The sequence below is a fragment of the Toxotes jaculatrix genome, chromosome 12 (assembly GCF_017976425.1).
Source record: "Toxotes jaculatrix isolate fToxJac2 chromosome 12, fToxJac2.pri, whole genome shotgun sequence".
Lineage (NCBI taxonomy): Eukaryota > Metazoa > Chordata > Actinopteri > Toxotidae > Toxotes > Toxotes jaculatrix.
The window spans coordinates 4,161,481-4,175,815 of NC_054405.1; the positions used below are offsets into that span (position 1 = coordinate 4,161,481).

Genomic DNA, 14,335 nt, shown 5'->3' on the forward strand with positions numbered 1-14,335 from the left:
TCAGTTTGTTTGGGTGGGTGGTTTGCTAGCATCAACGGTGTGTGCTGCATTTAATTGATACTTCAGACTCGAAAGTACTCCGGTGATAAGAAAGTTAAACTTCGCAGTGGTTACAAACAACTCTGGTTCTATCAACTCCGCCGTTTGGAAGAGATTTAAAATTAAAATACTAAGAGTTGGCTACCTCTCTCCATTTTCTGGTAAGTTCGTTTGTGTTCCGGTGCACGTGAGCATTGCGGCAGTCTTAGGCCCACCCCAAACGCTCTCATTGGTTGAGACGCGTGATGACACCCATCCCGAGCCAATACTGATCAACATCCCACCTCACCTGTGGCCCATCGTTTGTCTCTGTGTATTCAGAGCAAGTGAGCAACGGACTTTCATAAAAATAATAATAATAATAGAAACTGCGTTAATACGCGATAAAATAATTGTCGGCGTTAATTAATGCGCTAACACGACAATAATGCGTTAGGTTGCCCAGCCCTAATTTAAAGTAGCAAAAATAACAGTTCTGTAGAAAAAAAATCCTCTGTGAACTGGTGTTTTATTACATGCGACATTATTAGACTCAAAACTAATAACAATCAGTGTGTAAGCAGCGTTTTACTGCTGCAGCTGATCGAGATGAAGCTTTTAACTTGCTCCTTTGTAGTAATGTGGTCCTCAGCCTAAGGGTCAGGCTCCACCAAATGGTCACCGGATTTAAATCGGTGGCTCGATTTAAAAATAAAAGAAGAAAAACAAAGTTCTGATACATAACCTATTCTTTATTTATACGTTTTATATACAAATTCTATTGATACATCATATTCTTATACTCTGTATTTGGGGCATTCTCTATTTTTTTGTGAAATCTTGAATAATTTGACCTCTCTGGGGCTTCAAACAGATATTTAAATAAAACCATCTGAGAAGTTCAGAGGGGAAATCACTCTTTTGGTGGAACTGCCAGCAACTAAATCTGAAACATGAGCAGTAGGATCCAGGCACTGCTTTTCGTATGAGGTAACAGGACAAAAAAAAAAAAAGAAGAAGAAAAAAAAAGTTGGGAACCGCTGCTTTACTGCATGTATTTTATTAGCTCATCATGTTTTATTTAGGTTTATGCAAAAATCTTTAACTAACTGTCAGACTAAATGTAGTGGAGCAAAAAGTATAATATTTCCCACTGAGATATATGAATAGGAGAGTGCAGGTTAAATACAGAGTAACATAAAATCGAAGTGGTCCACCTCACCTCACAGCAGGTCTGCCTGAGTAAGTGGAGGCTGCTCAGTTACCTTTACCTCCGTTAAAGGTGACCTGAATCTGTGTCTGTTCCTTCATCTAACTGCATTGTTATCGTCTTTTATCGCACTTTTTTGCAGAACCTGTTATAAAAAAACAGCCCTGGGACATAAGTGGCTTCGGGTTCTTATCTGGTGCTGAGGACCAGACCCGGGATGGAACTGCACAGAGGAGAATATGGGACCGTGGATGTGTTTAGAAAACAGCATGGAAAGGTTTGGTCTCAAGTCTATAAGAAATGCATCGTGGTAGTTTTAAGTCTGCCGCTGAGGGACAACGCAACATGTGGAAATTATGATGGTTTAATAAAAAAGGAGAGCTTGGTTAAGCTATGTATACACCTTTCCCCTCGTTTTAGTAACGACGCATTTGATTGGCTAGTCTTGAATTCACATATCCAATTGCACTCCAGTTTGCTGTTACCAGGAACCAGAAGACGCGGTGGAAAAGGCTTAACTTATCTATTGACGTGATTTACTCGTTGATAAATAGCGGTTAAGGGCAGCACACATAACTGAGTACCTGACACTAGAATACATTTTTCACTCCGCATACTGTGACGGTCTGAGCATAGCAGTGCTAGCAGGGACAGCTAGCAGGGACAGCTAACTTACCCACACAGCGGTGGAGTTGTTACCACTAGCCGCTGTAGCTCAATAATGGCAGGGGCATCGGTCGTAATATGATATTTTACCCACTTCACCTATTAATTGCTATCTCCATCGAGTAACTACCCTTAAACTTAACTTGCCTAACAGAAAAAATGGCAAGTACTGTGTTGGAGGTGGGTACGGGCGTTTTCGTCATTGCGGTCGTTTGGATTGCGGCACTTGTGTTTGGGATGATGCTGCTGAGAGCGTCTGGATCAGCAAAGTGAGTGAGAGCAGAGACAGCAGCGCATACACATACACATACACACACACACACACACACACACACACACACACACACACACTCACTCACTCACTCACTGCACAGGAAAATATGTCCGTGAGTTGATGAAGAAAAGCGCAGGTCGAGGCAATTCATCTCAGATATGAAACAGTCAATGCCACATTCCTTTGACATTTCATCCACTTGAATGTCGGTTTGCTCGTCAGTCGAAATACACAACTACTGAAGCACGAAACACTTAAACTGTGGCAGCAGCAAGGTCTTGCAGTAAATTCGGCATGTTCATGATTCATCATGTAGGCCTTAATTACAGTAAAATGCCAGAATATTAACCGGCTCACATATTACTGTAGAGCACAGTAGTGTATTGTAGGACGTTTGTAGGAATATCAAGAAACTATGAGCTGAATAAGAAAAAAAAATACGGACTCTTACATTTTTATTATCATTTTTGTATTCTCATAATATACTAACTGATTGCTGGGACCATGCACTTTGCAGTCCCTGCTAATTAATACTTGTGCAATTACTTTACATCATAGTCTCATACAACTAAAGTCAGCAAATGGTTATTTCTTTGTAGGATGCAAAGCGACAGCAAACAACAGTTTTAAAACAGCAGTGAAGATACAGATAGCCCTGCATTTACTGCAAGACTTTGTTATAGAATATCAAATCAGTGGTGTGAGTCCTTATGTTATCCTCTTTGGTTAATCTATGCTCCTGTGTTTGTGTGCTTTGTCCTGCCAGGTTAGGAGTTATCCCCGTTTTTCTCCTGGCTCTGACCATCACTCTGGCTCTGGTGTTTTTCCCTCGCAGCCCAGAGACAACTCCCCCTTTCAAAGAGATAGAGGTGAACTCTACTCACTGATCTCACAGACACTTGCCAACTCAAACACTCACAACTAATATGTCAGTTTAATTATGTCTATAGGCAGTGGGTCGACATTGTGAGCACAGTAAATATAAATTCATGTCTCTTGTCCCGCCTAGAGTATGAATGAGTATGTTGTGCTATATTAAAATGCAAATACTGCATATAAATGTTTACACTCGAGAGTTTTAGAAAAGCAAACAACTCAGTTTGAAAGGTGTTAACACGATGAATTGACATTTCACTGCATGAAGAGGCAATTTAAATTTATACTTCTGCCAAAGCCACGATAATGAAATATTCCATCATGATTACATCAGACCATTTACTGCATTAAAAAACACAGAGACTTGTGTTGTTTTCATCTGTTATTATGGCTGATGCACAATGACTGCATAATGTACTTCAGTTGAAAATGAAAGCAGGCCTGGGATGTTTTCAGTCTTGTTCTGAGGCCATTTGACTGATTACCACCAAATGTTTTGGGCACAGAGACCACTTAGTGAAAAGTAAGGACACAGAGCCTGTGAATAAACAGCTAAATGTAGCTGAGAGGCTTTCTCATGCTCATTTCTGTGCTCCCTACAAAATCTTGATGCACAATGAAAAATTTAAGAACTGTAAATGAAATAAAATTATTGTCTTATTTACAGTAGAACAAACATGTATCTTTATCAGAGATCTGTGCTCTAAAAATAGGATATATTTTGTGTGTGTGTGTGTGTGTGTGTGTGTGTGTGTGTGTGTGGGGGGGGGGGGGGGGGGGGGCAGCTCTCCGAACATGTTCTGTTGTAACTAGGAGCAGATCCATTTTCCTTCATTTGCACTGATTTAGGATAAAGGCTCTTTTTAAGTTTTAGTTAGGTGCATATACACAACCTTTCCCAAAATAAAACCTTAACTCTGATAAAAGCCAGTATTCACCGTCCTGTATGCCTGTACATGGGATGTGTCATTGTGTGTGTGCACTTGTGTGCATGTGCTTGTCGTAAAAGGCCTGTTCTGCTTTATCTTAGTCCAACAGCAACACGGAACAAACACTCCCCCATGTTGCCTCCGGGTCGTGCCAATATGCCGGCCAGATCTGCCAAGCAAGCTGCCACCCCATAGAAATAGCAGAGCAGAGCCGCGTCCTGGCCAGCTCATGTTTTATAGCCTTTGTGCAAAGGCAGATACCAGACCAGCAACAGAGAGACAGCAAAATGTGACTTCTTGGATTTCTGTACAAGTAAAATTAACCCTTGCCTACTCTAGAAATTGACTCCAGTGTTTAAACCAAAAACCACTTGAGATACTGACTCCTTATGATGCTAGAAAAAAGTTGCCTTATGCAGAGTTCTCAACCTTTATTAAATATCAAGAGGCTTTTTATTTTTGTTTGGTTTTTTTTTTGTTTGCTTTGTTTTTTAAACCAGAAGAGTAGAAAATACATTTGATTTTATAGAAGAGCTCACAGTTACAGGAAACCTTTTCACAGTGGTTTATTATTTTTGCATGAATTGAAGGACCTTAAGAAAAAAAGCTGAGTCTTAAAGAATGGAGCAGGGCAGTTGCCTATGGGGCAAATGACTAGCCAGAAGCAACCTGTAGCACCCAGCAGAGTTTAACTTCTTGAATCTGGAAAACAGAGGATGTGAGGGTTCCTCTGTGACTCAGCTTTGATATGTTAAACTTAAATAAATCAGTATCAATATACAGTTTTCATACAGGACTAGAAAACAGACAAACAAACATTTGTTCTTTAGCAGCATTTAAACAAAGATAAACACGTATGGGAAGGTGGAAAAACTGCATTCTGACATTTTCCATTCATACTACAGTATGTTTTGATGGAGACTCGTTTTTAGCGAACACACTGAAAAACCTGAAAAGTTACTTGCAAACGAAGAGATGATGTAAGTGTGTGTGTGTGCAGACTGTGAAGAAATGTCTAACCTCTTGCTGTTAAACAAAAGTAAAATATCATAGTGCCAATTAAGCCAGTCCCAGACTAGGAGTGGGGGGTGGTTTATAGCAGACACCCCACCCCACCCCCCCTCCCACTCCTCCACCCCCCGCCTGCCTGCCTGCTCCCACCCGTGTGCTCAATGACACATTAATAAAACATGGCCCACACTATGGGTTCCTGCTTACTGTGTAATTGGCAAATTAAAAAGTGAGATGTGTTAAATGCATCCATAAGAGACAGCATACATCATCCCCACCTCTCCTGGACACCAGCGGATTTATACACGCGTGCACACACACACACACACACACATACATACACCTACTCTCATTCCACAGCAGCCCCTGTGAAATCTCTCTTTAGTCAGCAGTAGGGCTGCTGCTCTTCTGGTATTATCTGGCTTAAGGGCGTTTTCTCAGTTTGTATTCGCGTATTCATGGGTGGCTCATGATCTAAATATTAACACAGACCTAGAGCTATCAGTGAAGAGTTGCTCAAATCTATTGATGGCAACGTTATCAACTCCCCACTTCTCCTAACTTAAGAAACGGCGGTGCCAATGTGGAGGATCTGTTGTTTTGTCTAAGTCCTGCACCTCGTTTCTCTTTTAGCTCTATTAATTAAAGTAATACTCGGGTGACCTACAGTGTCCTCACTGATCAGGCGTCTGGACAAAGAACAGCAGGATCTGAAAATAAAGAGGACCCGGATGCTGTGAGAGAACAGTGAAACAACAAACGTGTTAAGTCTTCAAATACATTGCTGCACAAGTGATTCCCTCAACATGCAGGTCGTATTACTACATGAATCAATAACCACTGACTGGTTTTCTGTTAGAGCCTGTAGCCAGGATTAAAAGGCAGCAGTGACACCAGCTTTGATAGTCAGATCATGGCGGAGTTACAGTTAGCAGATAATCACAGGGATGCTCCACTTCCACTCTGCTCTCCTCTGATTATTGGTCGGTACCAAGTCGTGATCCAGTACCAGTGTTGGTTTTTCTCTTTCTGGTAATTGGCTGGGATTATTTTTCCATGTGGAATATAACAAGAGGCTGTACACGTTACCTCCTAACTTTGCACCACACTCCTCTTTCCTAATCCCCATCTCCATCTGTAGGTATTCACGTCCCCGTGATGAATGTTACTAACTCTTCTCTCTCCCTTCTTCTCCTCTATGTGGAGATACTCATGCACCAACTTCATTATTAGTCTATTGCACATTTTCATTACATTCTCTAGGGTTATAAAATTAGCAGCAAACTAAGTAACAATATTTAAAATGGATCAGTCATATCTGCCTGCTAGAAGTTCCCCATCTGGTGCTTTGAATTAGTGCATTATTATTTACTGCTAACATTGGCTTTAGTCCAATGGTAAAGTATGTTAAACTGTAATCTTGAATATTGAAGTGAGAGTACTCACTAAAGAGCTCACCACGCTACCAAAATGTAGCATCCATAGTATGTTGGAGTTGGTTTTGACATGTCTGTCACTTTCACACCAGATGACACAGTCTAAACAGCAGGTCTGCTGAATGCAGCAGAGTTAAGCAACTGATCATTTCCACATTATCTCAAATTCAATCTAACGGTGCGTTCTTCTCTCAGAAAGAAGCCAACCAAAGCGTAACCTCATGCACAAGCTGTCCATCAGTGGCCAGTCACAAACTGATGGTGCTGTATGTTCCAGCACTGGTGCTGCAGGTCAGCATCAGTGTGTTTACATTCTGCAAGACACTGGTGTAAGACATACTGAACGACTGTCCCATGATGCTCTCAGTGTGTCCTTTCCCTTTCAGCACATGAACCTGACAAACTCTGCACATACATCATTCTGCACAGTGCAAACATCCAGTTGAAGTAGCAGAGAGCAAAACACAGTTAAAGTAGTTTAACTGTTCAAGGCAACATGTAATTGTAATAGAGTTTTCCTTGTGTGTGTGTGAGTGTGAGTGTGTGTCTGTCTGTGTATGGAATGCCCATTCAAGGCCTCACATATACCACAGTATCACTCTGTTTTGCCACAGAGACTTTGTTAAAGCTCTCTCATGACATCTAGTGGCTAATAGAAGAAATACAGAATTTATTAGCAGCCATGTGTTTCTAATGCACCAGCTACTCTTGACTAGGTACACATGTTCCAGTGTGTAATTATGAAGAACTGCTAACACTGACCTGATTCGCTCTTCCTTTGCTCTACAGATAATGGACACTTTGTTCATCGGCCGTTACGTGCTCCTGGCAGTGGTGAGCGCTGTCTTTCTGGTGGCGTTCTTCATGCTGCTCCCCTTTCATTTCCTGGAGCCAGTCTATGCCAAGGCTTTAAGAACGCACTAGAGCTGCCAGGGTCAGAGTTGGCACCAGGATCACATCACTGATGTATACAACTTAAGACAAACAGGGCCTGGCGAGCCCCCCCCCTCCCACCCCCCCACCCCCCCCTTCCTTCATGTGGAAACAGACTACAGAATGCATCCCAAACACAAACAGCAGGAGAGCTAGTGTTTTCTGCATGGCCAACTGTTTACTGGTTGTTGTCTCTTTATGCACATCCAACAGAAATGAGATATCCAAAGGTAACAGTGTTTATTTATATGTATTGTTTTGGATCATTTAATACATGAGACGATTAAATAGTTCTTATTTGATGGTTGTAAAGTGCTAAAAAAATTAGCCAGGCAACACTGAAATACTCCGTCCAAGCCAAATACTTACAGGGCCACAATGATTTATTTTAATTTTACTACTCAGCCTCCTAATATGCTGCTTCCTGAAGCACTGTCAAGATGTTTGGTTATGGTGGCAGTGACAGTATATGAGGCACATTTAACACACAGTGACCCAGTGTGCTAAGGGAAAGTTGTTCATTAAAATTCCAAATGCATCTTATGTGATGTCCCATTGAACACCTGTCTGAGAGCTGGAGGTTGTATTAGTGTCTCTCAACCTGGTTTAACTGATCAACAGTGTCAGTGATATAATCTGAATGGTGCCAATAAATACATAACTCCTCCTCAGTGATAACTTGACCACAGTAATTTTTTTTCTTACAGCTGGATACTCACTCACAGAAAAACATGACAACACACTGACATCCAATATCTGTTTCACTAACAGTTTTAGTGTTTTTGTTTGTTTTGTTTTTCTCATGAAGAAGAGGTGATAACACAGACAGAGGAAATTACTTCTCATGTAGGGAGATATCTCTGTAAAAGCTGCATCTAATAAGTTTTGAACACTCTTATTATATTGTTTTAGCATAGGCTAACAGTTTCCCCCTGCTTACAGTCTTTATGCTAAGCTAAGTTAGCTGACTGCTGGAAGGAAGATACATGGTTGGTCTGTGTGAATAATCAGAAGTTTCAGTGAGGATTGGATTGATGATTTATGAAGAAAGAAATACTATTGCTAAGGTGTGGTGTTCATCTCCATTTCCTGCTCTTATGGCACTAATGTTACATATGTAACCACCAGTTGTAGATCTCTCAGTGAAAAGGTATTTAGAAGCTCCAGGCGTCATTGTGTTTCACCATTGTGCAGTGCCATTCTATATTTTAGTTCCACATTTTGCCAGCCATTGAATCATATCCTGTCTCTGTGTTGTCATTATTTTGCCAAACACAGCGCTGCATTCACATGTTCTGATGCTGATTCCATGGGGTATAACTAAGCAGATGATTCCATAGAGAGTAATGAGCTTTTGCAGTCTAGAGGCCCAATTATAAACACTTGGCCCCCTCCCACCTCCATTTTAAAAGTGTGAAGCCCGAGGAGACGTGGAGTGGAATTCCAACCAGGATGATGAAAGAGAATCTAATGAATCAAAACCAATCCTATTAGTTCCGGCCCACATCTCCATACTGTGGCCTTTTTCTGCACAACAATCCACCGCATGATTTCACACAAGCTGGGGAACTGGGGGATTTCAACAGACTGGGATAGGGAATCTAAAAGCTTTCAACCTGGAGGGACTTGTTGCCTGTAATTGACCGCATGATTACCGCAAAACATGATCTTAGCCCCCACAGAAAGTGGCGCTGAGAACCAAGTGGCTTTAAGGGTCACTGAAACTGGAGGAAAGGGTTCACCTGGCAAAGATATGCCCTTTAACTTAAACAGAAACCTTTCATGTTCTTTTACTTTAACTCGTCAAGGAAAAATGGCCCTTTTGAGAAGATTCCACCGCAGTTTATATTTCAGGTTCACAGGGCAAAAGATGTTTACACCATCTCCTCACTGTCTTGAAGTCTGTAAACTCAAGGTCTTTGAATTCCCTAAAGTCTGGGTCTAGAAGATCTAACAGCATGCCTTGGCTCATTCTCTCGTTCTCACACACTCTCACACTACCTCACCTTTGTAATCTTCCTCTCTCCCCCATCTTTTTCTCTCCCTCTATCCTTTCCTCATTTTATTTTTTTTTTTGCTACCAAACTCCATCTCTTGGGAGTGGGAAAATGAGCAGAACAAAGCATGTGGGGGTTTGAGGATCATTTGGAGCTGGGAGCTGGAGTCTTTGTAGCGCAGCCAGCTGGACATATAAAGAGATGGGGGCGGGTGAGATAGAGAAAGAGAGAGCAATGCAAGGGCAAAGAGGTGTGAGCCGAAAGCTCAGGGTGCTCGGTTTTGAAACTGCAGAGGGGACGGGGTGTGCTCCTCTCTGGTAGATCCTGTATTCAGATGCACTCAAGCAGAACTTCTGGCTTTCCATTCACATCCTCAGCCATCTCGCCCTCTGTTTGTGATATGGATACCGTCACCGCCCCACCCAGCTCCCACAACACTGAAAATCCATTAAAGATTTTGGGCAAAGTTGGTGCACTTATCCCAAAAGAATGTGATTCAGTTCGTGTTAAATCAAGCAGATGGCAATGTTTGCCGTCCTTTCAAAAAGTTTGGTAAATAAAACTTGATGAGTGCTCTTTGGGGTAAAACTAAAATGAACACAGTAATTTTAAATCCTCACGCAGGCTTGAATTAGATGAGGGTTTATTAGCCAATAAGTAGATGTTTGGCTCACTGGCTGGGTATCTCTCTAAGCTATGAAAGAGTTGGTGATAGAACATGGAAATGAACTGGGGCCTTGTCATTCGTGCAACAAACTACGCACTTCTGGGGCCAAGAAGAGGTTTTTTTCTCAGCGCTCCCTGCTTGTGCTCTATTATGCACTTTTGTATGTAGCCAGAGGGTGCTATCATGGCAACACACACTAGGGGGGCAAAATCCTCAAACTGAGATCCTGGTGTTGCCTTGCCCTTTTACCTCTCTCTCAGGCAGGAATTACCCTAAAGCTCTGCCTCTCAGGGGGACGGTGAAGGCCCAGATTAGAGGTCAGGCTGCTCACCAATAGCCCTCTGCTGCTTGGACATGACGCCCCATCGAGGGCCGAAGCTCGGCCCTATGGGGGTTCCATTTTGACAGGGCTGAAGACATTATTGAAAATTGGGCAGGCTTAGAAAGGCAATGGCTACACCGATCAAAGACCACGGTGACAATAGTTGAACATGGGTGGCCTCAGTGGTCCTCAGAGCAAGCTCAGTTTTTGCAAAGGTTTTGATTGGCCAGTATTTTAATACTGTAGCATTTGGACTGAGCTACCTTAAGATACAGTTTGGCACGAGAAAGGCAGCAGCATCAATGGAGAGGTGATTTAAGAGACTCAATGACTTAAAAATGATTATTGACAATTATGGTAGATTCCTAAACCTACAGTAGTTTCCTGACTACTGTTTTAATACTTAGAAAATTGTGTACATATTCTTTGATGTTGGTGCTGATGTTCATGATGATGATGATGTATTGGCACATTTCTGTGGTCCAACTCACTAATATTAGATCCCCTCCTAACATGCTTCCAACGTAAGTGCTGTGGAACATAATCCACAATCCTCATTTTATATAAAAAATATATTCCAAGGTTTATCTGAAATCAATATGAGGCTTCAGCAGCCTGAGTTAAACAAAACAAGTGGGTATCTTCCAAAGTTTGTCTCTTTAGTGCTAAATTTCCTCTCTGTTTGTCCAGACAGAGTTTCTTTGTTGAGCTGTGATGGAGGAAATTAGCACAAAGAGGAAATATTGTCTTAAAATGAATGTAATAGTAGGGATAAACAGGCATCATTACGAACTATAACGGTGATGTTCCATGTTTCACAGGAGATATTTGGACTTATCACAGCAGCAAAAGTATAAGTGTTAGTAACACAATATACAATGTCTAAATTCCATTTAGCTGCTGTAGTTTTAGGGTCCTGATGTCTCGGTCTGGGCTGTGACTCCTGTTCAATCTGTGTATGTTTCCCTTCCCCTTGTGACTCCTGTTCCACCCTCTCTGTCACTCTCTATGTATGTGTGTGTGTGTGTATGTCTGTGTTGTGGGTGTGTTGCTCCTCACTCACTCCCTTATTGTCAATCTGCTTGCGCACCTATAATCCTTCTACTCATCAGCCCAGCAGTAGATCTACCCTGGTTCATCCTCCACTCTGCACCACATCCTCGTGTTCCAGGATCGCTGCATGCTGCCAGTTTACCTGCTTGTCTCTTTATGCCTCCTCCCCTTCAAACCATCTCTGCTTCACTGGTCTTCCCTCTGCCCTCTGCGTTCTATCCTCGTTCTCTGCCACCGAACAATAAACCTTCTCTTTTTTTTTCCTCCATCTCTGAGTCAGTGTCCTGCATTTGGACTCACCTGTTGATCCTAACACCAGGTGCTGTTCATGCTCTGTAACTGTCACACTGTCATGATCTGCTGGGACACACGACTAGAGAGGAGCTGTCTTTGATGTTATGATGAACACCTGTGTTCTTCCTTCTCTGACAACTCAAAATCTCCGCAGCAAATCTCTGCAGGCCTCAGTTCTGTCAGAAACTGCCCACTCATTCACTGCTCTTCATAGAATACACATTTAATAGTTTACTCAATAATAAGCAATAAACTGATATTTCTTACAGATACAAATTCTTGTAATTTTGCATTGTCACTGACGGGAGTCCTAGGCCTATCACATGACTGTCATTTTTGGCAACTGTAGCATGTGGTGCATTGCATTGTGGGATAGGCAGGAAGTCTTTTGGTTCCATTGTGAGAATTTTTGAGGGCACTGTAGTGTTTAAATGTAACAATTAGAATTTGAAAGTTCAAATAAAACAGTAACTATTGAGAACTACAGTTTATAGTAAATGTGGACTACACACAGAGCCCTATTGTCCATGCTGGCCAAGGGACATGGCTTACTAATACGCCGACATGGACACAGAGCCATCACTACTGTTTTAGTCACACCTGGTACTGCTGCTGCTATAAGTCAAATTGTCTGCTGTGTGAGATCTGTGTTGAAGACAAGACTGCAGTGAACAGTGGAAAAGCTGCACTTCACAGTGTCAGCACCACTGCAGGCATTTCCAAATGCATTTCCTTCCCATAACGGTCGGCTGGGTCTGTGCTGCACACCAGCCTGTCTCAACAAAGCAGCATATTGGTCACAGTTAAATTCAGTGGTGGAGAATGAAAAGAGGCAATGTATGTAGGATGCATGTAACGAGATAAATTAAATCGTTGCAGTTTATAGGCTCTGTTTAATCAGACCTGTGGTGAAATTCTTTATTTTCAGATTGTTATTTTTCATCAAAATAGAATAAATGTTCTTAAATTTGTGCATGAGCTGTGAAAATAAAAATGATAAAATAATAAAAATGGAAGATACCGTCGTGCGGACGCCCACTCACGATATCAGCTGTGTAACAAACTGGGGGCACACAGAAACTGCTGCAAAACAGAAACATGGCCAAAGCCTCGATCTATCTGCAGAGCTCTGTGTGGGAACCCCCTTTGTGTTTGTGTGCAGGCAGCTAAAACAGAGGAAATCAGAAGTGTAATCTGTGAACGCTCTGGGAGTCCACTCAAAGTAGACCAACTGACTGTGTTTGAAATTAAAGCAGAACATTCTGACAAGGTTGACTTGGTACCTTTGTTTGCCTCTTATGGGCGAGCCAAGATGATGTATGAGACTCATACTGTGCAGACAGGCAGCTACAAATTTGCTTGGCTAGTTGACTGGTGGGAGGTTGGGTAGTGGCAGTGAGTATGGAGTGGGGGGGGGGTGGGTGTCTGAGTTGTCACATTAAAGGAGTGAAGTGAAAGAAAGAGAAGCTTTTGTACCCATTTTGTCTTTTTCTTGCCAAAAGAAAGAGAATTCCTCTGGTCTGATCATTTCCATCTGAGGATGACCGTAACACAAAATGAAAAGTGAAGTTTGTACTTTGTGCAGAAATAAATTGTCTTCTCACATTTGACAAATGTCACTTTTCGTTTTAGACATGAAAACAAAACACAGATTTAAGAATTCGGTTCATGTGGTGACGTCCTGCGTAAAAAAGTGTTCTGCTGCGTGTAATCAGTCACATGGTCGACATTTGATTAATGAAACTGATCTGACTTGGTGGAAACAGGCCTCTCTGTGTTGCCTCCCTCTTATTTCAACCCCTTTTCGCCCCCCCCCCCCCCCTCTCTCCTAGACTGAGCCTTGTTTTCTGCCCCCCTCCCTCTTATCCCATGAAGAATGAATGGCACAGATGTTGTTGGACAAGACAGTACCCCTTGGTCCCCTTCCCCTCACTATTCGCTCAGCATGAGGTCTGAAACTTGTTTTTTTGATCATTGTTTCCCTCCAGCTTCTCCCTCCTCTGGAGAAAAAAAGGGACCCAGAGAGGAGGGAGACTGGGAGACCAAGAGAAGCCAAATTGAAGAGGCAGGAAAGAGGAGCTCACAGCCATGTTTGAGGAATATGAAGAAAACATACTGTTTAATTATCTCCAAGTAACAAGTGGTGTATAGGACAGGTCACATGCTGCATGTTTGTGAAGCGCCACCAGTAGGGAATTAGCTGAGGGTATGGACAGCACAGTGGAGCTGTGCTGACGGTTCTGGTCTTGCATCCAGGAAGTGTTGACTTATGGACTGAAGATGCGGCTTGGTGCATGGCTTCTCTGTGTGTCCTGGTTCTATACCTGGGCAGAGTTTGCGCAGAAGTGTGAGTGCCAAGACATCTGTCCAACAGAGCCAGGACTGGGCAAGAGGTCAAAGACCCGGGTCAAGGAGCACGTCCGTCACAGTGTGGGACACCAGCACACGCTCCACAGGAACAGGCCACACCGCAGGAAAGGTGAGCTCTTAACCCACACAGCCTTTCAGATGCACTGCCATGCAAGGCCTGTGCATTTAGGCATGAAGGTAGGAGCCCATACAATAACAGACAGACCTCGAATAGATCAGCTGCTAAATGGAGTGACTTGATAATGTAGAAAATTATTTTAAAATATGTATAAATCTGAA

The 14,335-nt window shown here is 42.4% G+C and overlaps 1 protein-coding gene across 1 annotated transcript; it reads left to right on the forward strand.

Moving 5' to 3' along the window:
• Nucleotides 1-1,726: 1,726 nt before the first annotated feature.
• tmem218 (transmembrane protein 218) lies at nt 1,727-8,009 on the forward strand. Its single transcript, XM_041051854.1, has 3 exons — nt 1,727-2,163; nt 2,935-3,037; nt 7,210-8,009. Exons 1-3 carry the CDS (start codon nt 2,054-2,056, stop codon nt 7,342-7,344), a joined length of 348 nt encoding a protein of 115 aa, XP_040907788.1. The 5' UTR covers nt 1,727-2,053; the 3' UTR covers nt 7,345-8,009.
• The last annotated feature ends 6,326 nt before the right edge of the window (nt 8,010-14,335 follow it).